We start from the raw sequence: 27,672 nt of genomic DNA, 5'->3' as shown, positions 1-27,672 counted from the left end.
AAATGCCTGTGCAAAGATGTAAAGGCCTGGGCTACCGGGTGCGGGGTGGGGATGTCGGAAGGACCATGGCACTGAGGTGCCAGACAAGGGGACGACAGAGAGCATGGCGTCATCCCAGGGGTGGGGAGGCGTCTGGTGGGCCCCTTGAGAAGGCACCCTCAGAGCAGGCAAGGGAACTGAGCAGCCAAGCCAGTGTAGACTCAGGGAGGGGCTTCTGTATGCAGATACACAGCAACCAGAGCCAGCCAGCAGGGGGCAGCTGGAGAGGCGGGGACTTAAAAGACGGTGAGCCCCTGGGCTCGCTCCCTGTGGGGTGGGGTGAGACGGAGAGAGAAAAGGGGGGTGAGCCTCTGCTTGGGCTCAAGCATGGAGTGCAAGGAAAATGACCGGACTGCACAGTCAACACGGGCCGGTGTGGAAGGCTATGGTTCCTGATACATTAACCCAGACTCCTATGCGATGGAAACCTAAGAACAAGAAAGGCTCAAAGCTCAAGGCCTCAGGGCACAGGGAGTCGGCCTGGAGTCAGGGCAGGACTGAACCAGGGGCCCTACTGCTGTCATCTTAGGGGTGTGATCTTGGACTAGGGGCTGTTAGGTAAGAAACAAGCTGGAGCTGATCGTTAACCAGCTCCTAAGGGCAGGGACCCAGGGACCCAGGGACACACCCATCTCCCTGGCTGCCTCTTCCCTGCAGGACCTGTTCCTGGGCTTTTATCTCCACTCAAGGGTTCCCTGCAGAGAACGGCTGGCTAGGATAAGCTTGCTGCAGGCATGCCTCTGTGCCCGGGAGAGGCCAGGGCAGGGCACACCCCTCGCTTTAACACAGGGCAAGACTTGTCCCACACTTGGCAGAACAGTGTGCTACTGGGTCTCAGGTCCACTGATTAGTTTGAAACCAGCACTTCCTAGAGAGCTGCTGATCTACACAGCACTGGGAAGACCACTGCCACTACGCCCAGGATGTGCTCAGCACCTGGGCATCTGCCTTGTGCCGTAGGCAGAAACAATAAGCTAATCATGGAATACTGAAAGAGAAAGCCTTCCAGGCTTTGCCACTGTCTGCTTCCCTACAGCCCTGACAGAGGAGGACCACTGTTTTCAACGGAAGCCGCATGGGCCAGCTGTGCACCCACTCCAGCTGCCTCCTGTCTCCCGGGTGGTCACACTGCCTCCTGTTATACGGTTTCAACCCTTCTGTGAACTAGACCAGGAACCACGGAAAAGCTGTTGGGAGTTTAAAAACAAAACTCAATTTGTGGTCAAGTTTTACAAATGAAACTCAACTTGTCCTTAGACCAGAGCCGAGCTTTCTCTTAATCCCCTCCCACCTGACACCGCCACACTCTTCCTCTGGGGATCTGAACTGGTGTGCTTGCTTTTCAGATCATCAGAGAAAATGTCTCAGTCACCCCACCCCGACCCTAGCACTGTTGGGTGGCTGACTCCTGCTCAGGTGAACGTCCTCACCTGCCCATCACAACTTGACCAGTCCTAAGAACAGTGAACCTTAAGCTTCTCCCCAAATTCTCCCCAGAGCACAAAACTACACAATGTTTTCTTTCGCTGGGCACTGGGGTTCCCAAAGATCTTGTGTCTGCTGCCATGTGAGGCAGAATCCCCACATGGACAGAGGGATACCGAATCCTGTGGAACTGCTTCCTACAGCCATGAGCCTCTGTAGAAATGTATAGTAGTACAATACCTGAAATTAACCTAAGCCCCACCCACCCAAGGGCCAGGTAACTTTCTGGAATGCTGGGAGTTGTAGTTCTTGAAAACTAACAAAGCCTTATGGGAAAGTATGGTGGCCTATGGGTTTGTTCTTGTAAGTGCCTACAAAGATATCTGGAGGCCACTCACCTGGGAGTTCTAGGGAATGGCCCTGAACAAAGCCTATCTTGGTCAATATTTAATAAAGCTTGCTTCAAATTTGGCTCAAACTGATGGAACTTGTTTTTCTCTTATGCCTTCTCTAATCCTAACCTCAGCAGGCTAAAGGCAAAAGGATCCAGCCCAGGTTACACCGTGAGATCCTGTTTGAAAACTAGGCAAGGTCCACAGCACGGGAGTGCAGAAGCACCATCAACAGAAATGCGGACTTTTGAGGCCTGCTCCCTAGGAACTGGGAAATCCAAGAATTCTAACTCTCTCTCTCTCTCTCTCTCTCTCTCTCTCTCTGTGTGTGTGTGTGTGTGTGTGTGTGTGTGTATACACACGCGAGTGTGTGCATATGTTGGGGGAGTGGAAATCCTCATGTATAGTGGGCCAGAGGTTGGCACTGAGTGTCTTCCCCAGAGCGTCACCTTTCTACTGTGCTCTAAGCACCCACTGGCTGGCTGGAGCAGCTGGCCAGCAAGGCCCAGGGCTGGGACTGCAGGAGCAACCTCAACTCAGGCCTCCTGCTTGTGCAGCGAGCACTTGACCAGCTGAGCCATCACTAACCCTCACCTTTGAAAAAGAACGTGTGCGTTTATTTCTGAGCCCAGGTGCTCACGCTTGTGCAGCAAGTGTTCTTACTCAGTGAACCATCTCAGACTCAGCCGTAGATGATTTTTTTCCCCCATATAACTCAAGGTTGCCTCAGACTCACTGTGCAGCCAGGAATGACTTTGAACTTCGATCCTCCTGCCTCCACCTCCCAAGTGAGAGGATTGTGGGTATGTGTCACCATACCCAGCTTACAATGTCCCGTCTATCATAAATATAAACTGTAGTAAAAAGCCAAAATTGGAATCATCTCCACCTCCACACACACCAGCTAGATTCTGTTATGAACATTTCACTGTATTTGCGTCACCACACGTCTAAACATCTGGCCACGGCTCCACTGTTTCATTTTTACTTCTAGATGCCCGCACCTTATACTTGCATCTTTTCTAATATTAGGACTCCTACAAGTCAGCCTCAATTGATAAACACATTCTCCACGACAACGTTTTTAATTGCTTACAAACAACTCTTACTTCCCCCTGAAGGACTGTAAGTTACTGATGGATGCCAGGGAGGAGAGCTGGTGTCTCAGCTGTGTGCCCAACGGGGAGCCCACAAGCGCCAGTGGCCACTTCCACACCCAGTCACGCAAGCAGCCTTGGTTAACCCCAGTGGTCCCAAAATAAAGCAAAGCAATATGAACACGAAAAAGGGACTTGTGGGGAAGAACGGGTGGGAGTGAGAATACCCAGAATGCACTACATGCTTGCCTGATCTAGTCAAAACTCAACTTTAACAGAGTTTTTCTGTGTAGCCCTGGACTCGCTCTGCAGACCTCAAACTCACAGAGATCTGCCTGCCTCTGCCTCCTGAGTGCTTGGGTTACAGGTGTGCACCACCACGCCTGGCTCTAAAAAAGTATTCTTAAGGAACTCATGGTAAGTCCCCTGGAAAAACAAATTATCATCACACTTCAAAAAAAAAAAAAAAACATCTGATTTGGGCTGGAGAGATGGCTCAGTGGTTAAGAGGACTATCTGCACTTCCAGAGGTCCTGCGTTCAATTCCCAGCAACCACATGGTGGCTTATAACCATGTATAATTGAGGACTGGCGCCCTCTTCTGGTGGACAGGCATACAGCAGGCAAAACATTGTATACATAAAAAATAAATCTTTAAAAAAAAATCTTTTCTTAGAAATCTGATTTTTACACTTAAGTTAGATACACTTAATTGAAATACAATTAAACCCATCAAAGTCAATTGTGCATTAAGACAGCACTGGCCCCCGGCTGGAAGACAGTCTACACTAAGAGGTACTTGTAGGGCCAGGCCCAGACCTCTGATTGGGGAACAGCTACCCCAATCTATGCAGGCCCAGACAACACCAGGATCTTCAGGCAAAGCAAGCTACCCAAGGTCTCTGAGCTGCACTTCAAGTTAGTGATAACAACACACACGTGAGTGCACAGGCCAGTGGTGGTTGGGGGCAGCCTGTGTCTAACAAGCAGTAGTCACCAGGTCTGCGAATGCAGTGCCACCCAAGAGAGAGTCCAGTAAGCATCCCAGGTTGCTGTTTTCCCAGGCCTCTCCGGAATCTGGCTCCTCCTCTGCATGGTACTCCCAGCCCGCAGCTGCTCCCCATCAGCTCAGGCCCTTCTTTTTTACAGTGGCCTCCCCAGGAAAGCATTCCACCACCACCACCACCAGCACCCCACCCCCCCGGCCTCCATGCTGTGATGAGGGGCCCTCTTGTGCAGCAGCGCCCAAGGAGCACATGGAGACCACATCGTAACTGCAAGCTGGCTCACTTGCTGCTCAGGAGACAGGGCACTTTATGAGGGGCTGGCAGTGTCCCTGCCATTCTCACAATGGTCTCCACACTGCTCAGTCAACACTGAGGGAAAGATTAAGCTTTGTCATAGATGGAAGCAGTCTTGGCGGGCTTTACCCTTGGGGCACCCTATGAATACCTTGTGACAGACTGAGTGGAGCCATCCTGGGCCTGGAATTTAGGGCGCAGACCTGGGAACCCCACCTGGGCTATTGTTTTTTTAATTGACCCTCAACCAGAGGAGACCTCCCTTCCCACAGGTGGGGAGGAGAGAACAACAGGTTCAGCCTGGGCTTGAGCGAGTGTGGAGCAGCAAACAGGCTGGACCAGCACGCGGGCCAAAGAGACACCTAAGGACCTGTCCCGTGGAACGGACACCAGAAGATTCACTCTTTTCTCCCTTTAATCTTTTTTCCTTCTTGTGTAAGCTAGTTGGGTTGTATAATAAAGTTTAATTGTTAAAAAACAGAGCCAACACAACACTATCAAGGGGGGCAAAGCCAATGTCACACCATAAGGGTTTCAAGTGTGGAGAGGCTATCGTAACTACTCTACACATTCTCCAAGGGGAAGCTCACACAGCTGTTGGGAACTCTCCAGTCCAGATGGGCACCCAGGTACTGTGTGCTCCACCGTTACCTGAGTCCTGGGGCCATATTCCTGACAAGAGCATGCTTCTCACCAGATGGCTCTGACCCCACAGTGTCTGCAATCCCACGCATGCACCATCACCTGCCCTGAGAGGTCTCACGTAGACAAATACATTCTTTCTTCCTATTAACAGAATGAAGGTGAAATCTAAAGAACTACTGTTTACTTCATGACAGTCTATCACAAAATTAATATGAGAGTGTTGCTGTACTAAACTGAGTTGGGTGTTGAGAAATAAGTGTGAAAGGAGCCTCCCTGCAAAGCCCTCTCAAAGTCTAGATATTCTGTGTTGCAGAGAGCATGACCCCCCTACATCAGCAGCATGACCAGCAGCGACAGCAATGGCTCCTAGTGCAGTCGCTTATCTGCATGTTGGAGGGAGAACGTTGGGACAATGTTGGAACGGATGTGGAGTCTGGATCTGGGGAACGGAGCACAGGGTGAGTATTCCTAGCCATCGGATTGTATCTCTGGCCATGTCTGAGTGCCTTCTGAGGTCCTGACTTCAGGAGGAGCTGCTGAGGCAGCAGTCTGCGAAAAGTGTACAAGGCCATGTCTGCAGCTCCAACGCTGGCATCTGAAGAAGCACCAAAGCCTGACTGGTGCACACTCTCCCCCTGCAGCCCTTCCGGCCAGACGTACCCCTCACAGTGAGAGCAGAGGCAGCGAGCCATGGACAAAGGCAGGCCTGAGCTCCCTCTCCAGCACCCAACGTGTGTTCTTAGCAGGGAGGAAGGTGAGTCAGTGAGCGGGGCACTCGCTGAGCTGTCTGAGATACAGTGCTTGGCCACATCCTCTGGAGCTCACCTCACTAGTGCTGAGTCTGACAGGAGGGCAAGTATGCCAGCAGGAGAGGGCAGTCCCACAGCAGAGGTAACGGAAGGCTCCTGGACCTCTGCTCAGTCACCGCAGAAGCTACCAGGCCACCAGGAATAAACACTGGGATTTCTTACAGCAAATAAGTGCCCTGAACAAATGCTAAACCCTGGTCTCTGGCAGCTCACAGATTCTGAGCAGTGTCACTTCCATAACCCAAAGAGGAGGGGAGGGGGCAATATCCCCCAAGTCTTCAGCTAACTGAAGAACCTTCAGAGGGTCTACAGATGTAAGGACATAGACAGTTTATATTTCTTCACCTGGATTTAACCATAAAACCCTCACAGGACTAAAGGTAAAGTCTTGAGCTGGGCATGGTGGTATTCACTAAGAAGGCTGAGGAAGGACAGCTGGAGGCCAGGACAGCAAAACCCAACCTCTAATGGGGAAAAAAAGGAGGGGGACAGAGGGATAGCTCAGTGGGTAAAAGCATTTGCTATATAAGGTTGGAATCTCAGCTGGGCGCAGTGGCGCGCATGCCTGTAATCCCAGCACTACGAGAGGCAGAGGCAGAGGCAGAGGCAGGCGGATCTCTGTGAGTTCAAGGCCAGCCTGGTCTACAAATCGAGCCCAGGGCAGCAAAGGCTACACAGAAAAACCCTGTCTAGGGAGGAAAAAAAAAGTTGGTAATTCAAATTCAATCCCTAGAACTCACATCAAAACCTAGACAAAGGGCGGTGGAGAGGTAGCTCGTTGGTTCACAGTGCTTGCTGCTTTTGGGGAGGACCCAAGTTTAGTTCCCAGCACCGATCTATATAGAGCAGGTTCACAGCCAACTCAGACTCTGTGGACACCTGCGTATACATGCGCGCCTGCAAAGTCCCCACCTACATATACACCATTAAAAATAGGGTTAGCCTTTTAAAAAATGAAAAATAAAAGCTGTATGTGCTGGTACACATCTGTTGTTACAGCACCCCTACAGTGATGTGGGAAGCAGAGAACGTGCTGGAAGCTCTCAGGCCAGCCAGTCTGGAGAATACTACAGCAGCAGCAGCAGCACAGCCACAGAAAGAAGACTCCGGTCTCAACAAAGTAGGAAAGAATCAACTCCAAAGTCAGTCTGACCTCTACACACACACACACACACACACACACACACACACACACACACACATACACACGGTGTGCGCCCACACTTACAAACACAGTTAGTGAAGCAACAATAGCAAGCTGCATAGCTTCCATTGCCTATGAGGAGCCGAGGGGAGCTGCCCAGACTCCAACGTTCCTCATGGTTCTTCTTCAGAACTTCAGAAGCAACGGTATTTTTATTTTATAGATGCCTAGCAAATAGTCCGGGAACTGCAAGCTCTAAGAAACAGACAACAGCTGGGCATGGCAGCGCACGCCTTTAATGTGGCGGAGGCAGGTGGATCGCTGTGCGTTCGAGGCCAGCCTGGTCTACAAATCGAGTCCGAGGCAGCCAAGGCTACACAGAGAAACCCTGTCTCGAGAAACCAAAAAAAAGACAACAGAACAAAAACAAACCCACGAGTCATCATTATGTGGTTCTGACTAATTTCACGTCAACTTGACACAGGCCAGAGCCATTTGGGAAGACGGATTCAACTGAGAAAATGCCCTCAAAAAGACGGCCTGAAGGCAAGTCAAGAGTACATTTTCTTAACTAGAGATTGATCTTGGGGGGGGGGGGGGGGCCTGACTCGTGGCGGGTGGTGCTACACATGAGCTGAGCAAGCTAGGAAGGAGCAAGCCCGTGAGCAGGGCTCTTCCAGGGCCTCACCATCAGTCCCTGCCCTCATCTCCACCAATGAGGAACTGCAAGCTGCAATAGGAAATAAACTCTCTCCTCCCAGAGTTTCATTTGGACATGGTGCTTATCAGAGGATAAGCTTATCACAGCAATAGAAACCGTGAGGCAGACATGAAGTGGGAGAAAGAAAAACTTAAAAAGCTAGCCCTGTCCTTATCAGTTGTCTCTAACCCCGCCCCCCCCCCACCTTTGGAGATAAGAGTAGGGCTAGAGGGAGACCCAGGAAGAGCCTAGGTAGCGTGCTGTGGGAAGCGGCTGCTGTGGCGTGGGTCTCTCGGCAGTTCCTCTCAGGACACACCCTTCGGAGGCTGTGTCTAGGAGCAGGGTTCGCCAGCCGACAGGGCCACCTCAGTCGACGGTTACCTCCATGCGAGCCTTGTAGAAGTCCACATCATGCAGCTTCTCCTTGCAGCGTACCAGCTCCATCTCCAGCCTCTCCACACGGTTCGCCTTTTCCCTCAGCGAGTCCAGTTCGTCCCGATAGGCACGGGCTGACCGGGCATCAGCGGCAAGCTGAATGTTCTGTAAGGGTGGTGAAGGTGGAAACCCAGCTTGAGGCATGAATTTAAGAAGGAAGAAAGGGACTCAAATCCCTACAGTGTTGTGGCCAAGGAGCCCCATGTCCATGCCACCCTGTGGGGTCTCCCCATACTAAGGAACATGGTTGGCACCCTGAGGGAGCTCTCAGGACAAGCCCTATGCTACATTTTTGACCCCCTGGGAGCAGTGACTGGGGAGCCCCAGCCTCAGCCCCAGCCTCGTGCTCACATCTTGCTTGGCCTTCTGAAGCTCCAGGACCAGCTGATCCACTTCGTGTCTGGTGTCCGAAAGCTGCTCCGTCTTCTCCTCCCTGCACGTGTGATCAGAAGAGAGGGTGTGAGGGCAAGGATGCTCTCTGGCAGGCTCTGGGAACAAGCTGCTACTTCTAGGACCACAGAGGGGAAAGGGGAGCACACAGGCTTCTGGGAACCTGTGAAAATGTTCCTGACATCCCTTCTGTGTGTTTGTGCATGTGGTGTGCATGTGTGTGTGTGTGTGTGTGTGTGTGTGTGTGTGTGTGTGTGTGTGTGTGTGTGTGTACACTCACTTGTGCAAGGGCATGTAAAACCCAGAGGAGATTTGATAGTCCACAGCACATTACTTCTCCTGAGATAGTCTCTCACTGAAGCAGGAACCTGCTGTTTCAGCTAGTCTGGCTAGTCAGCAAGCCCCGGGATCCTTCTGTCTCCAAGCCCCAGTGCAGGGTTACAGATCTGCTATTACATGGGTGTTTGGGGCTGCAAACTCTATAAGCACTGTACCCACTGCCACGCCCCCCCCCCAACTCAAACGTCTTAGGTTTCTAACACACACCCTTAAACTGTATCCAATCATCACCTGCTGTCCCTACGTTTTAGCCACAGACGGCTCTGTGAGACCAGACATGAAGAGGTAGGGCTGAGCAACGCCCCAGACGGACAAGCAACACTCACAGCTTCAAGAACTCATGAAAGAACCAAGAGAGCCAAGAAAACACCCTGCCCACCCAGCCCTACACTGAGCCTGCACAGCACAGCAGCCTACTTTGACAAGACTGGCTGGAGCCGGAGCACCAGAAAGCCCTCCCTGCAAGTGCAGGCCTGCAGAGGGCTGCAGCCACAAGGAGCTCAGAGCATCCCGCCCTCAGCTGCGTGTCAGCAGAGCTATCCCACAAGAGCACACGTGCAAGCAAACTCCACGAGAAGAGTAGTTTAGGGCCACACCACAAAGAGGCGGGAAAAGCAGCAGGACTCACAGCTCCTGCCTCACGCGCCGAAGCCTGGCCTTAGTGTCCGCCAGCTCCACGGCCAGGTGCTGCTTGTCCTCGCTAGACAGGCTGCTGGTGGGGCTGGGTGTGGAGTCTGGGCTGGAGAACTTGCCGGGGCTGGGAGGGCGCTGCGCCTGGAGGTAGTCCCTCTCTTGTGTCAGGTCCACGATTAGCTGCGCAAGAAGGGGGGAGAAGACGGGAATTTGTGGGTTCACCAGCGCTCCCTGGACTGGCCAAGCATCCAGACCCAGACTAGTTGAACAACCACAGAGTCAGGAGACTGAGAACTGGGGGCTGGAGAGATGGCTCAGAGGTTAAAAGCATGGACTGCTCTTCTAGAGGACCCAGGTTCAATTCCCAGCGCCCACATGGCAGCTCACAGCTGTCTCTGACTCCAGTTCCAGGGGATACCACACCCTCACACAGACGTACATGCAGGTAAAACACCAATGTACATTAAAAAAAAAAATTTTTTTTTTAAAAGAGAGAGAGACTGAGAGGATATTACATGTTTCCAGGAGGTACGATTAAGTGTGACACCCCCCCCCCATAACAATAGTAACCTTGGTCAGCTTCTGCCTTCCTGTAGGCACCTCTGCAAAGACCACTCACTGCAGGGGCTATACCCAGGGGACATACCAACGTCCCACCCCGAAGATCCTGACCAGCAGGCCAGGAGGCATTGAGAAAAGCTGAAGGAGAGAGGCCACATGAAGGACCCATTCCGTCAGCCACAGCAGCCCCACAGGCTCACCTCAGTGCACTCGTCACGTTCGTCGATGAGTCTGCGCAGGTGGAACACCATGTTTCTGGAGAGGGCCTCCAGCTCCTCTGGGGCCACATCCGGCAATTCCAGCCACTGCAGGTCAAACACATTCTCCTGGTTGTGGGTCACCTGTGGGAATATGGCCCAGCATTGCAGAGGCTGCTGTGTTTGGCCCTGGTATTCCTGACTGCCCAGGGCCATGCAGTGTGTGACCCAGGCAGAGGCCAGAGCCCATACGACACCTCATTTCCATACTAGAAACAGCAACTTTCTCCTCAGGTATCATTAAGCCCTCAGTGATAAATTTCCCACAGCTAACAGAAGGGCTTAGTTGGACTCCATGAATAAAAGCCACTTCTCCTGTCCTAGGATGACAAGACACTCGCATTCACTGAGACGCTGTAAGCTGCACCGACTTACACCACACAGAGGGTGTGTGTAGCCTCTCCGTGGGAGACGAGAAATAGGCCTTACCTTATTTCTTAAAATAAAATCTAATGCAAATAGGACAAAAATGTTAAGCCTCTTAGTTCAGAATAGTGCGCACATAGCAATCTTAGGTTTCTTCGGGGGGAGCTATTTACAGTCTAAGGCGATTTTGAGGCCTGAGTCTCATTCCCACAGACCACAGAGGGCAGCCTGGCTTCACCACTCTCCTGAGCAGAGAGCTGAGATCTGCTGGGTACCACCCTCTTCACTGTCAGAAGAGAAACAGTATGGCACACAGATTCCAAAGGGCATAGCAACACCACGGAAAGAGAGGTGTCCACCGTGGAAGCACTCAGGTGTCTGAATTGAGGGAAATCTTATCCCATGGCACCCTGAAGCCAGGATCTGAGGACCAGGTCCCCAGCTTGATCCATGCTAGGGCTGGGGTGACCCTGACTCTCAAGGACATGGCGGCTGGCTTCAGGGCCTCCAAGCCAGTGGCACACGGTCACCTGTTGAGCTCTTAATTACAGGCCCATTCTCTACCCCCCTTGATTCTAAAAGAGGCTCTATAGCAGATCCTGGGCATGTGGGCTTTTAAGAGGTACCCAATGAAGCCTACACCAGCCGTTGAATTTGATGATCGCACAGGATCTCTTTGGTTGTGTATTTCCATTTTTAATATCCTGCTGTCTGCGCAGAAAAGAAAGTGAGAGACAAAGAACTGACCAATCTCAATGACCGAAGTCCCCAGGCACACATATTTGCAAGATACAAGACCTACAAGGAAATGTAAAGGCAGACTGCTTCTTAAAGTACTGCCCGAAGAAGCACAGTAACGGTCAAAAATATTTATTAAACACTGACTTCCTCCTCCATCAGCTCTGCTGGGCCTCCAAATGCAATGAATGACATCTGCATCTACTTCACATCCTGGCTTGTAACTCTCGACTTCCCAAGGTTTCCCAGGCACTGTGGGAGGAGCCAGGCGGCCCAGCCACAGCCCTGTCACCAGCACCTATCAGGAAAGCCCTGTGCCTGGTGCCTCATCCAACGGCAGAGCAGCTCTCACACCACATCTGTCCCTGCCTTTGTCTAGTCTAATCAGCACGAGCTCTGAGCCCTAAGGAGGCACCTAGAGCTAAGGAGAAGGTTCGTCCTGGGTGGACATCCGCCCCACAAGGAAGCCACGTTTTCAGCTGATGCTATCTCAGTCAGTCCACCTTAGGCAGAGGTGACCGTGTAGAGGCCTCCTGAGGCAGTACTCTCATGACTCGCTGGCTTTGTCATCGCACTTGGTGGCAGCTTGTGTCCTTGTGTATCACGGACAGCAGCGGGGACTCTCTATAGACCAACCGTTCAGAGCAGGATGATATTTGCCAGAATACATTTTCAGGGCCTATAAATCAAATTCTGAACCTAAACCATTTGACAGCTCTTAAAAATAGTCTGAGTCCATATAAGGCAAGAAGAAGCAGGCAGAAGATGACTTGATTGAAGTGTTGATTTTTTTTTTTAAACCTCTATTTTATTTTAGCTTGCTTGTGGCTACCTTTACAAACAGAATCAATACGTCTGTGGTGTTATGAAACCTAAAATTAGCCAAATCATTCATGGTGACGTAGTCCTCAAACTTTTCCACTGCGGACGCTGCCTCTTGCGACAGCCGCGGCCCCCATCCCCCCCTCCACCTCATGCCTACCTCCTGGATGTGAGCCACAATGCCAGCCTGCGTCTCAATGTCCAGCTGTTTGATTCTTTCAATGAACTCCTCTTTCCTCTCACACTGTGAAGGGGTTACACACAGTTAATGGAAGCATTTATCCAGGTACACGAACCATGGCTAACAACCACACCCACACCAGCCTGGGGTCCTCGTATCACCCTCAGACCAAGACCGCACACAGCTCCTCTGGCTTCAGATGCTCACCTTCCATCCCCCCAGGTGAGATGACAGAACTGCTTGCCTCACACAAGCTCCTCACCTGACTCAGGGCAAGGGCAGGCACACTCCTGAAGGCAGCTGTTTCTGCTCAGTGGCTCTGGTGATAGAACCCAGGGTTTTACACATACCAGCTGAGCGTTCCAGTGCTGAGCTTGATACCAGCCCTTGGCTTTCTGAGACAAGGCCTCTAGTCTAGGTTACCCTCAGATTACAATACTTCTGCTTCAGCCCCCAAGCGCCAAGATTACCGGTGTGTGTCACTACGCACAACTAGATGCGTTTCTGGCCTCTATCCCAGTTCCTCAGCCCTGCCACTGCAACTGGAAAGCACGAAGGGACAATTGCAGGGAAATAAATAAATAAATAAATAAATAAATAAATAAATGGATCCAGACAGTGGCTCAATAAAACCTATTTACAAAAACAGGTGCCTCTGCTGTAGGAGCACACAGTATGGTATCCCGGCCTGAGAGGTCTCCACCTCGAGGTGCCTGGCACTACAAACAGCTGCCACACTGTCTCCTAGCACCTCATGTAAAGATGGGCTGACCACTCAGAACCCCCTCCACCACCCAGCAGCCCTACCTGAACGGCACAGCCCAGTACCAGCAGCAGCACCTTCTTAATCTCCTCCATGCTCTTCCCTGTGTCAAAAGAGCAACAGATTTAATTAAATTCAACTGCTTAAGAAAGTCCCGAGAGATGTGTATTTTGCTTTAAGGAGGGGGAAAAAAATCAGATAAAAGAAAATAATAGTAATCCCAGTAGTGCTTACACATGCACGCCACACCAGGAGTTCGTTTACTTTTTACCTCATGAGAATTCTGTGCCGACCATTTGAGCCTTTACCATTCACATACCGTATAAATCTCTCTCCGTGATAATTCACAGACCTCAACATCAGCAAAAAATCTCAGTGTACGCTATAAGCAAAGGCCAACATGAGACAACTGTATACAGCTCTGCCTGGTATGAGAGATCTCAAGCAGAGCAGGCAGGACAGTACGGAGAACCGCGTGTGTCAGCCTCACGCTGCCAATGCCTGCGCATCTCACATCCCCTCCCCCTTTTGCTCCTGAGGTCCAGGGTTGGGCTGGAGGGTTCTAAATATAAACCACAGAAAACATATACATGCATGTTTGGCTTTTTTTTTTTTCAGAGACAAAGACTTGCTATGTACCCCTGGCTGGCCTGGTCCTTGTGATCCCCTTCTTCAGCATCCAGAGTTGTGACATTACAATCATGCACACACAACTGGATTTACACTATTTTTTTTTTGAAGGTTACCAAATCACTTTGCACAAACACCAACCAACAGCCTTCCAGGGGTTCAAGCTTTGAATATTTTAATCTAAGGTGCTGCAAAGAGCACCTTAGTGACTGTCGCCTGACTCACTTGGGAGCAAACATTTTGACACTTGTCATGTGGCCAAACTGTCCTGCACACACACACAGGCTTTTCCATTTTGCCCTGTGAATTATGAGAAGATTTCCACTTTCCAACCCTTGATCAATATATCTGGCCACCCACTTAATTTTGCCACTAGGATGGGCCCCAAACCAGACCTAAAGTTGTGTGTCTTTGTGCTTGAGGCTGAATGTCTGTCTCAGTCACCTAAGCAGTACCAGAGACCTGGGCTCTCGACTCGGCTGCTCCACAGTGCAGTGACCAGGGAAAGCCATCCTCTGCCTCCAGCATCCGTTTCTACTTTTGTAAGATGGAGGCACCTGGGCTGGGTATCGAGCAGGGTCTCCATTCAGGCTTGTTAAAAAGACAAGCTACTGTTTCTTACCTTTTTCATCACGCCCTGTCATACGATGGGGAAAAGTTGCTGTTTTATGCCAAGAACATAACAGCAGTGTCGTGAAAGGCTTCTGATCCCCTGTCACACTGTGCCAATGGCCCCAACTACCAACTGGACGCACAGAGGACAGCCCTGCATGTGTCCTGGAGGACAGTTCCAGAGAGGCTTAACTGAGGAGAGAAGGCTTGTAGGATGGTGCCACTCCATGGGTTGGGGTCCCGGACTGAGGAAAAAGGGGGAAGGGAAGAAACCTGTCCAAGAGCCAGCATCCCTCCATTCTACATCCTGACAGAACCAGGATGAACTGCACAACTTTTCCCACCATGACAGACCGACCCTCTCAGCTACTGGGCCAAAAGAAATTCATCTTTTGTTAAGTTGCTGCCATTTTTTAAAAAAGATATTTATTTATTTATTTACTTACTTACTTATTTATCTATTCATTCATTCATACATACAAGCAGAGTTATTCTTCCTGTACGCCAGAAGCAGGCACCAGATCTCATTATAGATGGTTTTGAGCCTGAGGTCATCTCCTTGTTCTCAGTGACACATGGGAAGACGAGGTCCAGCCATGTGCACCCATATGCTACGGCCTTCTACTTGGCTAGAGGCTCTAACCCACACACAGACACACTCCCTATCACTGAGGAAAATCAAGCCTTCCATGTTGATTTCAATCAGAAGAAAAGGGACCTCCCACATCCAAGTGCTAAGAGCCTCAAGTCAGCCAGGCCAACGACACTCTCTGGGGCATCAACAGTCAGCATCTACCTCTTCACCCTCTTGAGTTTCACAGGCCACTGGCAGACAAATTCGACCTCAGGTGGCCTTGGATGGACACAAACGTACTGGCTCCTAGCCGTACAGTGAGATATACACAGCCCCTGCGTCCACACTTACCTGTCCTTATCACTGGATCTGAGGCAAGAAAAGAAAATGCTTCTGGGGCCTGAGCTCATGCAGAAAACGAGAAATGTTACTCTAGTCACAGCCAAGGACCAAAGGATCGAGTTACAGCATCCTTCGGAATAATATACAAATCCCAATGATCCCATAGAACGACGGACTGAATGAGGCGAGGTGGGCTCGAGGGGACAGTCCCCACCAGATGGGAGGAGTAAGCTCTGTGTCATGGCACAGAGAGAGCGGTTACAGCTCACAGTACTGTATCACACACGCCGAAGAGCCCGCAATGGGGGCGTGGATGATCAGTGTCGGAGCTATGGGTAACCTGGGGGTCCTGGGTTGATCGATACACACTACAAATGTGCCAACGTGTCACAGCTGTGAGGTGCAGTCAGCCTGTAACTGTTATCTGTCAATTGAAAACAAATCAAAGTGCGATCGAGTGCTAGACAGGCCTGATGCTAGCAACAAGACCTCAAGCAAGCACTGTGACGGCTCGGTGTTTAGAACCCGCGCGTGCGTGACGGCTCAAAGCTACACCGACGGGGCTGGAGAGATGGCTCAGCAGCTAAAAGCGCTGCTGCTTCCACAGGACCCAGGCCTGAGTCCTAACGCCCACCCAGCACTCCACAACTGTCTGTAACTCCAGGTCCAGGGGATCCAATGCCACCTTCTGGTATCCATGGACACAAAGCACAGACCTTATATGCAAGCAATGTGCCCATATGCGTAAAAATAATTAAAACCAAACAAGAAAATCCAATGAGGTCAGCAAAAGAGTAAAGTGGCATTCCCCCAGCACCCTGCCCTCACCCACGTGCCACCCTGAGCCATTTAGTCACCCAAGAAGTCGTTGTAAGTAAGAAAAAAAGCTAAAGAAGAACACGAGGTGGCGGCACACATACCAACAGCACCAGCACTTGGAGATTGAGGCAGGCGGATCGTGAGTTCAAGGTCAACTCATGCATCAAATAAGATAAAACATGTCAGCGCGATGGCTCGGCAGGTAAGAAAGGCACCTGACACCAGGCCTGACGGCCTGAGTTTGATCCCTGGAGGAAAGGACTGGTTTCTGCAAGTTTACCTCACGCCTCCTCCACATTCATGTGCATGCACATAGAGACAACAAATAAATGAAAGTGTCATATAAAAATTTTAAGATAAAAAAGTAAAATGTTATCTATGTAGAGCACAGTTTGAAATATAAGACTTTCCCCCCCCTTATAACAAGAGACAAAGGATAAAGGATAGAAAATTAAGCCTAGAAAAAAATTTTCATAAAAGAACCAATGGAAATAACCCACTGAATAAAAGCAGGCTCCTGACCCCCTGTGCCACACCCTTGGCCCACCTGGTGTCCGAAGCGTCTATGCTTTCACCTGACAGACTCTTTCTTAAAGCGAGGCCCCAGAAGGAGAAGGCCCAAGTCCACTCCACCCTGTGTCTTATGATAAGTGGATGCCTTCTCCCCCTGCCCTCAAATCCCACTAGTAAAGAATAAGTCCTCTGAGCTACAGGTTTGACTAATTTCAGGCCACACCACAAGACTCTCCTGGGTCCCCGCAGCAGGCAAGCCGGGCTGGGTAACTCAGTCAGCACTTGAAAACAACTGACTCCCTGCCAAGCCCCTACTGTGTACTGCAGATGTAACGGTCAACAAGTCCTCTGAATGCAGACAGATGTGGCCACAGATGAGCACGCAAGCCATTTAAAGGAGCTGGGTGGGCTGGAGAGGCGTCTCAGTGGTTATGAACACAGGCTGCTCTTCCACAGGGCCCAGGTTAGGTTCCCAGCGCCCACAAGGCAGCTAGCTGTCTATAATTCCAGTTCCAAGGGATCTGACTCTCTCTTCTGGCCTCCGTGTGCCCTGCACACATGTAGTGCACAGACATTAACACACAGGCAATGTGTGAGTGTACACACCCACACACCCAGAGACACTGGTGACCTAGAAAGAGGACTTCTAGCTTACAGTGTTAGGCAACACTTCCAGGCACAGGAGAGAGCATATGCAAAGATCCAGGGGTAAGAAAGCACGGTGTTTCTCAAATTGTAAACGTTTTGTGGTTAAGCTTACTGAAGCTGGTTTTCAGAGAGACAGTGCTGGGGATGAAACAAAGCCACTTTCTAGGCCAGATGACTCACGAGAAATCCCAGGTGTTGAGGCAGAAGAACACTACACACCCACTCTACCATCTTGTTTTGTGCAGGGAACCCCAGGCAGCCTGAGTCAGCGGTGGAGGCTAAGAAACCCTGACTAGCCTGCTGACAGCCCGCCAGAGCCTCCCAGCTCTTTGCAGTCAGTACGGAAAGCAGCAGACGAGCTGGTCAACCAACACACGAAGCCGAAAGATGCACACAGCACCCAGTGCAGGAGGAAGCATCTGATTCCACACCTGGTGTGAGGGGTGGGATGCAAAGTGGCAGCGCAGCTGGGCTAGGATAGAGGAGGAGGAGGAGGAGGAGGAGGAGGAGGAGGAGGAGGAGGAGGAGGAGGAGGAGGAGGAGGAGGAGGAGGAGGACCCTGCACTGTCCCTGAAGTCCATGCAGACCCAGCCTGGAATCTCCCACCACCCGCTCGGCCTCCGAGTCCTGTGGCCGAAGTCTACAGAGGACATCAGCACGCCATACAGAGCTGGTCTTGCATGACAGCTGTATTCCCTGGGTCTCTTCTGGCTTTCCTCTTCGATTCCGCTGGAATGCTTAGAGCTCACCTCTTCTGTGTGGAGAATCAGAGCTTGAAGGAACCCTCCCACTGTAATCTATGGCCGAGGAGCAGGCGAGGCAACAGGCACCCTATTCTGAAGGCGCCCTTCCTGCATACTCAGCCTCAGGGGAGGCAAGAAGGAAGCAGAAGGCATTATGGAGCCAGAATAGCACAGCAACTCAACTCAACAGGCTGAGGACCTGCAAATTAGTCGGGTTTCAGGAGTCAGGGTCAGCACCCAAGGGTGCTGCCTCCATATCAATGGGCACTTCCACTGAACTTCAGTATCACGTGCCGTGGCTACCATTTGTGATAACCCCAAAACAGCCCTGAAAGAACAGCATCACCCTCTCCGTCTTACAAACGAGGAGGAGGCTGAGTCAGAGAGCTAAGATCTGCTCCCAAGCCCGCTGCTCCCCGTCCCACCTCCTCCCTAGCACTCCACACTCACAGTGCAAGCATCCCCCACGTTTGCTCACTGACTGACATTAACTGCCATAGGAGACCAGCTAAGGTAGCAGTTTTGGTTTCCACAGATAGATGGCTTTCTTAGTAATTCTATGTTCCCCTGAGCTCACCTGCTGGGGTGGACCACTCACTCTGCGTTCCCTGGTTTTGTACTTAAAAACCAGTCATTTCATAGGCGTGATTACAGGGCTGTCCCACTTGTGAAAATAGCAGTTTGAACATGGTGTCAACAGCCCCCCATGCACACCCAGAGGCTCAAGCAAGAGGCCCAGCTCTGGGGCTTTCCTGGAGGTTCGGCCTACCACAAAGGCATGATTTATTATTTCTTATATTACTGAGATAGAATAAGCCTTCTGTGGCACTACCATGGAATCATGCAGAAAACTGCCATGCATGGGAGAACGTAAGACAACCTTCACCGTCCACACCCCATTTGAGAGGCAGGAAGCAGCGTCATATTCTGGGGCATGGGAGTTTGTTACCTTTCTTACCCCCAGAACGTGATCACGCATGACACCCACCAAGCACTGAAGTAACCATGTAACCGCCCCCCCACCCCCGTTTGTTCATTTAGTCCGCCAACAAGCATTGTTATCTATATCCTTTGGTAGGCACGGAGCCGCACATCTGTATGAAACAGTGCCGGGGGTCCCCCAAGTGCCCCAGACCAGCTGCCCCGCCCCATCCTAGTGTCTGTTTACGTTATGCCTCTGAGTGCCCCGGCACCACCACAAAGGACAGAAAACAGGGGTTCTAAAGAAGAATTTGAAACCACAAGAGCCCTCAGGGCACCCTTACCACCCCAGCCTGTCCCTGCCAGCCGGGGGCTGCAGAACTTGACAGGAAATTAACCAAGCAAAGAGTAAGAGAGAGGAACATCCACAGTTTGCCAAGGAGAGATGAGGGGCCATACAGCAGAAATACATCCGAGTTAAGGCACCTCCCAACACCAGATGGAGAGCCCCAGGCCCAGACGTCAGGGGGAAAGACAGAGGGACCTTTGACAAACAACATCTCCTCCTTTGCGCTCCTCCTCCGACTTGGTCGGCTGCGGCCACAGAGAGCAGGACTGCTAGAGGCCATGGTGCTGGTGGCTGAGGCTCTCTCCAGGCTCCGCCACTCCAGGAAGTTTACTTAAACAAAGCCTGGTTTCCAAGCAGGCCCTGATGGTCAGAGGGCTGGCCCTGGACTCCTGCTCTGGCCCAAGCGTGCCAGGAGCCTCTGTTTCTAGGAGGCACGGCATGGCCATCAAGCCAGCACCACAGCCTGGCAAAGGGACACATTTCTGAACTAGCAAGCAGCAGGGAGGCCAGGAGCAAGCTAACAACATGTCCTTCAGAGCACCAAGGTACTTTCTGAACTGTTTTCAAGGGCCAAACAGAAGGTAACAGAAGGATTCAAATTCTGGCAAGAGTGGGGATTTTATTTATTTATTTATTGATTGATTGATTGATTGGTTTTTCGAGACAGGGTTTCTCTGTGAAACAGCCCTGGCTGTCCTGGACTTACTTTGTAGACCAGGCTGGCCTCAGTCTCAGAGATCCGCCTGCCTCTGCCTCCCGAGTGCCAGGATTAGAGGCTTGCACCACCATGCCTGGCCGGTGGGGATTTACTGAATTAGCTATTTTTTTCTCACTGTGGTGACAAAATAGCTGGCCAAAGCAACTGGACCAAAGGTGAATTTTGGCTCAGGGTTGGATATACTTCTCATGGCAGGGAAGGTGTGGTGACAGAGCCAGGCGGCTGCTTGTGTTGCGTCCACAGTCAGGAAGCAGAAAGAGATAAAGGCCAGTGCTCAATGCCGGCTTCCTTCTTATTTTATTCAGTCCCAGACTCCAGCCCATAGCAAAGTGCTGCCCCTAACTCTCTCTGGAAATGCCCTCACAAGCACTCAGAGCTGCTCCCTGGGCGGGTCCCAATCTAATCAAGTTAACAATGATTAACCATTAACACTTATGTTTTTCTCCCTCTTCATTCAAAGAACTGATTTATGGTCAGCAAGATGCTTATTGGCGAAGGTGCCTGTCACTAGGCCTAACAACCTGAGTTTAATCCCCGGTCCCCCACATGATGGAGAGAGAGAACCTAAGGCACCTATAAGTCATCATCTGCACCTTATATACTATACACTGTTGTGTGTACACACACACACACACACACACACACACACACACACACACACACACACACACACAGTAGTAGATAAATAAACAAACAGGGTTAGAAATAAAGGCCTGGATAAATGAAATAAAAATATGGGCAGGCTGGAGAAAGGACAGGAGAGTAACTCAGCAGCTCCATGGAGACCCTCAGTACTGCCCCACCCACCTCACAGCAGGGAGGAAAAGGGCCCTTTAGGTTCTGAGGGGAGCAACCTAGGTGTCAGTAAGGCCGATGGTGACAGGCAGAGCCTGAGCCCTGGCAGGAGGCAGAGGATGGACCGAGCACACCCTAACCTGCTCCCCTAGTTGGCCGTGCAGGGTTGCTCTGTGTGGGCTGTGTGAGGCAGGCTTCTGTGGGATCCAGAACTTCAGAGCTGCTCCCTTATAGGGCAAGGAGGCATGGCTTCCTTGGAGTCTTCCTCCCAGTGGGGCTGGCTGCTTCTGCTCTCCAACCCTGAGCTCTTCCCACCTCAGTAGTCTGGATAAAGAATGCCGTTCCCCCTGTCCCTCAAAAGCACTGTGTGTTGAAGGGCTGGTCCCAGAGTGGAACAATTAAGAGATTTAAGGCATGGGACCTAACGGGAAGTCTAAATTTAGGTCACTGAGGCACGCCATGACCCTGGCCATTTTGTCCTCTGCTCCCTAAGGTGGGCAGCTTTGCTCCAACATCTTTCAAGGCCCTAAAGCAGCTGAATTAATGGGCTGCATCATCCCAACACCATGATAAAAAAAATAGATCGCTCCCCTGTGTAAGGCGATCATCCCAAGGATTAGCCCTGTGACAGAAAGCAAGCATAACTAACTCGCCTTCTCTGCGAGAGGCCATCACAGCCCTGGGCAAACACTACCACTCGCCACTTGCCTGGGTAGGATCAATTATCCCCTCTGCACACAGAAGCACACTGGCACGCCGGGATACCCACCATTATGGACTTTCCTCCATCACCTCTCTAACCCCAATATACACCGGGGGCTTCTCTATCGCTCCAGGGTCCCTTGATGCAGGACAGTGAGCATCAGTGGCAAATGCTGGGGACAGGTGTGGGCTGAGCTCCTTCCGCTAGGAAGAAAAAAAGCACCAGGCCATTTCAGTCTCCCTGGGAGGGTTAGAACAGGCCTGTGGCTTCCTCCACCAGAGCAGGAGGCACGGCAGGGTCCTGCACGTGGTCAAGGAGGAAGGACATACACAGACTATTCCAAATGCCTTGCCCACTGCTGGAGTCCTATCTTCAACTACCATGTAAGGAACACTAGGGAGCAACGGCAGCCCACTGACAGCTAGTCCCAAGAGTTCCAGGTGTATCCACAGATAGGTCCCTGCAGAGTACACATGGGGTCACAACCCTGCCATAGACCCCAGAAATCTGAATTGCATTTTAGAATGAACAACAGCACAGTGGTGGTAGCCAGTCCTGCTTGGGACCTATGGCTAAGTACCCACACACACACAACCATCCGCATAATGTATGAATTTTAAACGTGTCTGCCTAGGAGACCTCCATACTGTGTGTCTCTGAACAGGGACTCCACACTTGCATAGCTCCTCCTCTTCCGTTCTAGCTGATGCACATGAGATCAGCAATTTATGAGTCTGGAAACCAGCACTGCGCTTGGATACAAGCCTTGGAAGGAAAAACAAAACTCTCTTCCAGACCGTTCTATGATGCACCACAGATATTAATTTGCTAACACTCTGGCTTCTTGTCAGACAAACATAGCCTTTTTGTGCGTGTGGCAGAGTGACAGGCCTGGCTGCTGAGAAACCACAAGTGTCGCGCACACCGCTCTACCTTGTTTTCGCGTTAGAGCTGATGTGAGAGCCCTTGGTTCACGACGCCCCTGCAAAACACTCTTGCCAGCAAACCAATTAAACAGGCTTGATGGATATGCAGCTGACAGGAGAGTGTCGCTCTCTCTGTGGGCCATCCCTGGCCTAAGGAAGACACAGCTGTTACCAAGCAGGGATTAAACAGCACCCGGATGACCTTTTTTATGTATCCAAGCCTGTGGTTAAACAGCTGTAAGAACAGCATGTGGAGAGACGGGGAGAAGATGGGAGCAGGCTGTCAGCACACAGGCTGCACCTGTGTTCGCTGAGCACACACTGAAATATGCTAGGCCCTGATCTAGGTATTTAAGCTATAAGGTGGACTGTCCACTCAAAGGAGCTAGATGAGAAGGGAAAACAGGGCGGGGCACGTGGGGCAGAGGTGCTGAGGGACAAGGAGGCCAGAACAGCCTCACTGAAGAGGTGCAGCGAGCAAGGACCTGACAGGGGCTGCCCCTGCGGGTACCTGAGAGAAAAGTGTAGCAAGCAAGAGAAGAGCAATCAGTGGCGCCAGGGGAGTGTGTCACAGTGGATTCCACACTCTTTGGGGATCAGAGAGACCTTGTTCCATGTGGCACATGTGCCAACAACACAAAATTAACCTCAAACAGCAGAATGCAATGATTAACAGTGGTGTGGGAATCTGCCAAAAAAAAAAAAAAAGGCTCAAATATGCCCTCATTAGATGCAGGAGACAGAATGAGCGAAAAACGCAATTCTCTCTACCTCCAGGCAGCCACAAAATTCTTTTAAAATGCCAACTCTGCTCTTTGTTTAAAAGGAAACACAAAATGCTTCACACATCTATTTTTAAATTTTAAAAAGTGAAAATATAATCCCATAAATATGTCTCTCTGCCTCTGGGATTTGTGTCTGCATCTCTTCTTGCTGGCGGATGTCTCCTGTCATCCTCCCTAACTCTCAGAACCCCTCAAGAGCCCTGTCAAGCCTACCCATCCGTGCACTGTGGGGAGGCTCACCCCCACCCCCTCCCTAAAGGTAGCCTGCCGAGGCCATTGTCTGGCATGTCAGCCGGCTCTGCCCAGGCTGCAGAGCTTAGGTGTGGCTGTCACTCTCTGCTTTAATATCTGATGCTGGTTCATCTCACCTCCTCTCCTTAGGAACTGGAAACAGAGCCTCTGGAGTCGGCAGGCATTGGCTATGCGTCACAGTGGGGCCCAGGGACCACTCACCTCACCTGCTGACAAACACCAAAAAGCAGCTGCCCCTGACGTCCTCGGGATGGACTGAGGTGAGGGATACCTAATTCTGTACACTTGTGGGGAAAAGGCACGGGGAAACTATACCCTGAAAACTGGAGGGATTCAACAATATGCAAATAACGCTGGGTTCTGGTTTTAAATCGGGGCTGACAAGATGGCACTCACTGTACTATGACTGATGACCCAAGCTGCTTGGTCCCTGGGATCTAGACAGTGGAAGGAGAGAACCAGCTTCTGCAAGCTGTCCTCTGGCATCCACACGCATGCCATGGCAACACGTGCCTGTGCCCCTCACAAACAAACAAACAGGTATAATTTAAAAAGACTCCACTTCCTGTGGGTACTCTGGTTTGGTGGCACACAGAAGTGAGAACTTGTTTTCCCTGACATGGGCAATCTGTCTCTGGGGGGGGGGGGGGTGAGGGGCCTGGAGGAGGAGAGGAAGAGAGAGAAAAGGCTTCCAGATTTGGGGACAACAGAAAGATGAGGGAGTAGCACAGGTGACAGGGTGGCTGGGCAGGGCAAGGAGAGTGTGTTGATCCAGTCCCCACTGACAATTTTTTCAGCACCATGACCTAACCAACTATGTGGTCCAAAAAGGCTGACTGTTGGCAATTGCTGAGACAGGGCGTGTGACACAGACAGGGACGCAGGCCCCAGAGAGCCTGGGTTGTCAATCAGCTGCTCTGCTTATCAGCCCAGTGACAAGGGTGTGTGCATAAATAAATTCCTCGCCTATAAATGGGAGTGACACCCGACACACCCTAGAAGCACAGCCATTTCCACACTTGAAAATGCATTCAAAGGCTGGCACGGGAGAAGTGTTCTGTTCTGCACCTCCTCTGCTGCCCTCACAGCGGGCAGGACAGCAACCTTGCTGGTACAGCCGCCTTACAAGGCATCACCCCTATCTCCCAGCTAACACCAGGCCCTCATCAACCTGGAAGGCAACAGAATTCTCAGCGAAGTGACCCTAGCTCCTCAGTATCACCCCAGTCTCTCAGAGGTGGCTGCATGGGCTGCACGTGGCCTCTCCAGCTCCCTAGGAGGGACGTAAGATGAAGCCAGAGCCAGGGTTGAAGAACCAGAGGCTCCCGCTGTTGCTAATGTGATGGAACGGAATGAGAAAGGTCCTCACAGGAAGGAGCCACCAAGCAACCCGGTGAACACGGAAGGGCCACCACATCATGTTGGTGACGAACGCTCATGGGCCAGCGCCAAGGATGTATCTTTCTTGGAGTACAAACAAAAAGGTGGACATGTTGCCAGCCGGTGCCCAGAAAGTGTCCTGCCTACTTCTACTGTACCAGGAAGCTATGCTGACGCTCCCAAGGTCATGCCACTGAATGAACTGCTTTTAGGGATCATGTCCTTAGCTGGTCACTGGTAAACTTTTCCTCCAGTCTAAAGACAACTTAAGTACTGTCCCAGTCAGGACAGCTGACCTCAGCCTGGTGAGGCCGAGGAGCAGCCCACAGGGTGATGCTCCTTCTGTGAAAACTGCTAACTCTCATCAGGACCCTTAGCCTCAGCCCACCCTGCAGCAGAGGGTCTCTTGTTTGTTGTAACACCTCACCTACTCCAGGGTTCCAAACAACGAATGAACAAGGAGAAGCCAACACACCAAGCTCTGATCCCAGAGCTCAAGTATACACTTACTGTGCTGCAGGTGTAAAGGAGGCCACCCACCACCATTCCAAGTCACCTGGGAATTACCTGCACATAGGAATGAAGCTGTGACACCTAGAAGGTGTCAGGAGTTTTTGCCACTTTATAGACTTACTGAGTGTCAGAGACCAGAAGGGCTTAGAATCCTCAACCACCAGGTGCTCTGAGCCCTTGCCCACCAGGTGCTCTGAACCCTCACCCACCAAGTGTTCTAAACCCTCACCCACCAAGTGTTTGGAACCCTCACCCACCAGGTGTTTGGAACCTTTGCCCACCAGGTGCTCTGAACCCTCACCCACCAGGTGTTCTGAACCCTCACCCACCAGGTGTTCGGAACCCTTGCCCACCAGGTGTTCGGAACCCTCACCCACCAGGTGTTCTAAATCCTCACCCACCAGGTGCTCTGAACCCTTACCCACCAGGTGTTCGGAACCCTCACCCACCAGGTGTTCGGAACCCTCACCCACCAGGTGCTCTGAACCAGGTGTTCGGAACCCTCACCCACCAGGTGCTCTGAACCCTTCCCCACCAGGTGTTCGGAACCCTCACCCACCAGGTGCTCTGAGCCCTTGCCCACCAGGTGTTCGGAACCCTTGCCCACCAGGTGCTCTGAACCCTTCCCCACCAGGTGTTCTAAACCCTCACCCACCAGGTGTTCTGAACCCTTGCCCACCAGGTGTTCGGAACCCTCACCCACCAGGTGCTCTGAGCCCTTGCCCACCAGGTGTTCTGAACCCTCACCCACCAGGTGTTCTGAACCCTTGCCCATCGGGTGCTCTGAGTCATGAAGGACATGAGATAGATACTCATGAACAAATGCAGACACTGCAAGATCCCCGAGGAGAGACAGTGGCTCCCCGAAAGGTACTTATTTTCCAGTCTAGGCATGCATCCATCACAGTGGAATCTGATGTCATGTTCAGAGAGAAGTAAAGCCTGCAGAACCCATCACAATTCCAGTTCCCCAAATCAGACCTGCCTTCTCTGAAGGGGCAAAGCAAAGGCCCTGTGTGTCTCTGCATGGACATCTGAGGACAGAGAGGGATTCACATTCTAAAGGAAGACATGCATGCTTGGCTTAAAGCCTCAGGACAATAAACCACTCTTTAAAATCTCACTAAAATCATCACGTGTTTCACTGTGCTGGCTCCAAGCTGGCAGCCAGAGCTGTGGGCTAACAGCTGTCCAAACTGATGGCACTGCCCAGGCACTACAGGAGGTGGGGGTGGGGCGCTTGCACTCACCAGACAGTGGGTCTTTGCCAATCATCAAAACATTGGGCAAATTCATTACGATCAGCTGCTGGAGAACTTCCTACAGAGACAAAGAGAGAAAGACACCACCGTTAAGAACAGTAGACAAGAATAAAGAGCCACTAGGCAAATAACAGCCAATCAAGTTACCGGAGATGTGTGCAGCCACTACATGGCAACTATGAAGGCCCCAAATGATAGGCTGAGCCACGCAACAGAGTGTGTGATCAGTCTGTCCTGCTCATCAAATAAAAATGACGGCTGCATATGCAGAAACTTGGGAGGAAGAAGATAGGTGACATGCTGGGATTGGGCTTTTTAAATGCTACCCTCAGTTGGTTTTGCTCATATAGCTGGTGTAGCTAAAACAAAATAGTGAGTTAACAATGGAGACGCTACGGAGCATTTCAGTCTGAGAGCTGAGGTTCTGAGCACGCGCTAAGGCTTAGTAGCAGGTCTTGAAGGAGGAGGTTTTATTTTATCACAGGGAGGGACCATCTAGAAGACGTCTGGCTACCCAGCCCAGTCAGTGAGGGTGGCCTTGGGGGCAGATGTCTCGTGACCCTCATACAGCGTCCTCTGAAGGACAGTGAGACATGCCCATCAGCCACAGCCTATCTGTAAGTCTTTTAGGAGTTCTGTTTTGGCCAGTGATGCTGGACTGACACATACAGCCCTGGACTGGGCAGGACCAGTCTTCCTCCCAGGCTAGTCTTGCTTCTCAGAAATTGGAAGAGAAAACTTAATTTTGGTCTGGGGAGATGTTTCAGTGGGTCTCTACTGCCCAAGCACGTGAGCCTGAGTCTGGATCCCCAATACCTGTGTGAAGAAGTGAGGCATGGGAGGGGGGGGCGGGCGCAGGGGGAGCACGTAGGAGGGGAGGAATGAGTGTGTGTGTGTGTGTGTGTGTGTATGTGCGCGCGCGCGCGCGCGCGCATGCGTGCACATGCTTGTGCGTGCAGCAGTGGCAGCAAACAGCATGTGATCTCCAGAGATTACTGGCCACCCAGGGAGAGATTCTGACTTTAAAAGAGGGGGGGTGATAGAGGAAGACCCCCAACACTAACATCACATCTGGCTCCATGTGCATGTATGGACATGGACACACACACGAAAAGAAAAATCCAGTTTTATGGAAGGCAAGGAAAGGAGC

At 51.4% G+C, this 27,672-nt stretch overlaps 1 protein-coding gene and 1 long non-coding RNA gene across 4 annotated transcripts in view; one reads left to right on the top strand and one right to left on the bottom strand.

Moving 5' to 3' along the window:
- CCDC88C (coiled-coil domain containing 88C) overlaps positions 1-27,672 on the bottom strand; it is a 120,378-nt gene that overhangs the window by 45,101 nt on the left and 47,605 nt on the right. For all 3 annotated transcript variants that reach the window (XM_084792952.1, XM_084792954.1, XM_084792953.1), the window contains 7 exons: positions 26,511-26,580; positions 13,082-13,140; positions 12,254-12,337; positions 10,111-10,251; positions 9,345-9,529; positions 8,339-8,420; positions 7,934-8,092 (listed from right to left, as the gene is read on the bottom strand). In XM_084792952.1, the coding sequence (XP_084649078.1) occupies positions 7,934-8,092; positions 8,339-8,420; positions 9,345-9,529; positions 10,111-10,251; positions 12,254-12,337; positions 13,082-13,140; positions 26,511-26,580 (780 nt within the window). The remainder of the gene's footprint in view (positions 1-7,933; positions 8,093-8,338; positions 8,421-9,344; positions 9,530-10,110; positions 10,252-12,253; positions 12,338-13,081; positions 13,141-26,510; positions 26,581-27,672) is intronic.
- LOC311603795 lies at positions 25,289-26,490 on the top strand. Its single transcript, XR_014781265.1, has 3 exons — positions 25,289-25,424; positions 25,545-25,568; positions 25,847-26,490. It is a non-coding gene; the product is annotated as an uncharacterized lncRNA (long non-coding RNA).

Source organism: Acomys minous (genome assembly GCF_964271855.1).
Source record: "Acomys minous genome assembly, chromosome: 8".
NCBI lineage: Eukaryota > Metazoa > Chordata > Mammalia > Rodentia > Muridae > Acomys > Acomys minous.
Note: the sequence above shows the minus strand (reverse complement) of the source record. Positions and strands in the feature narration are given on the sequence as shown.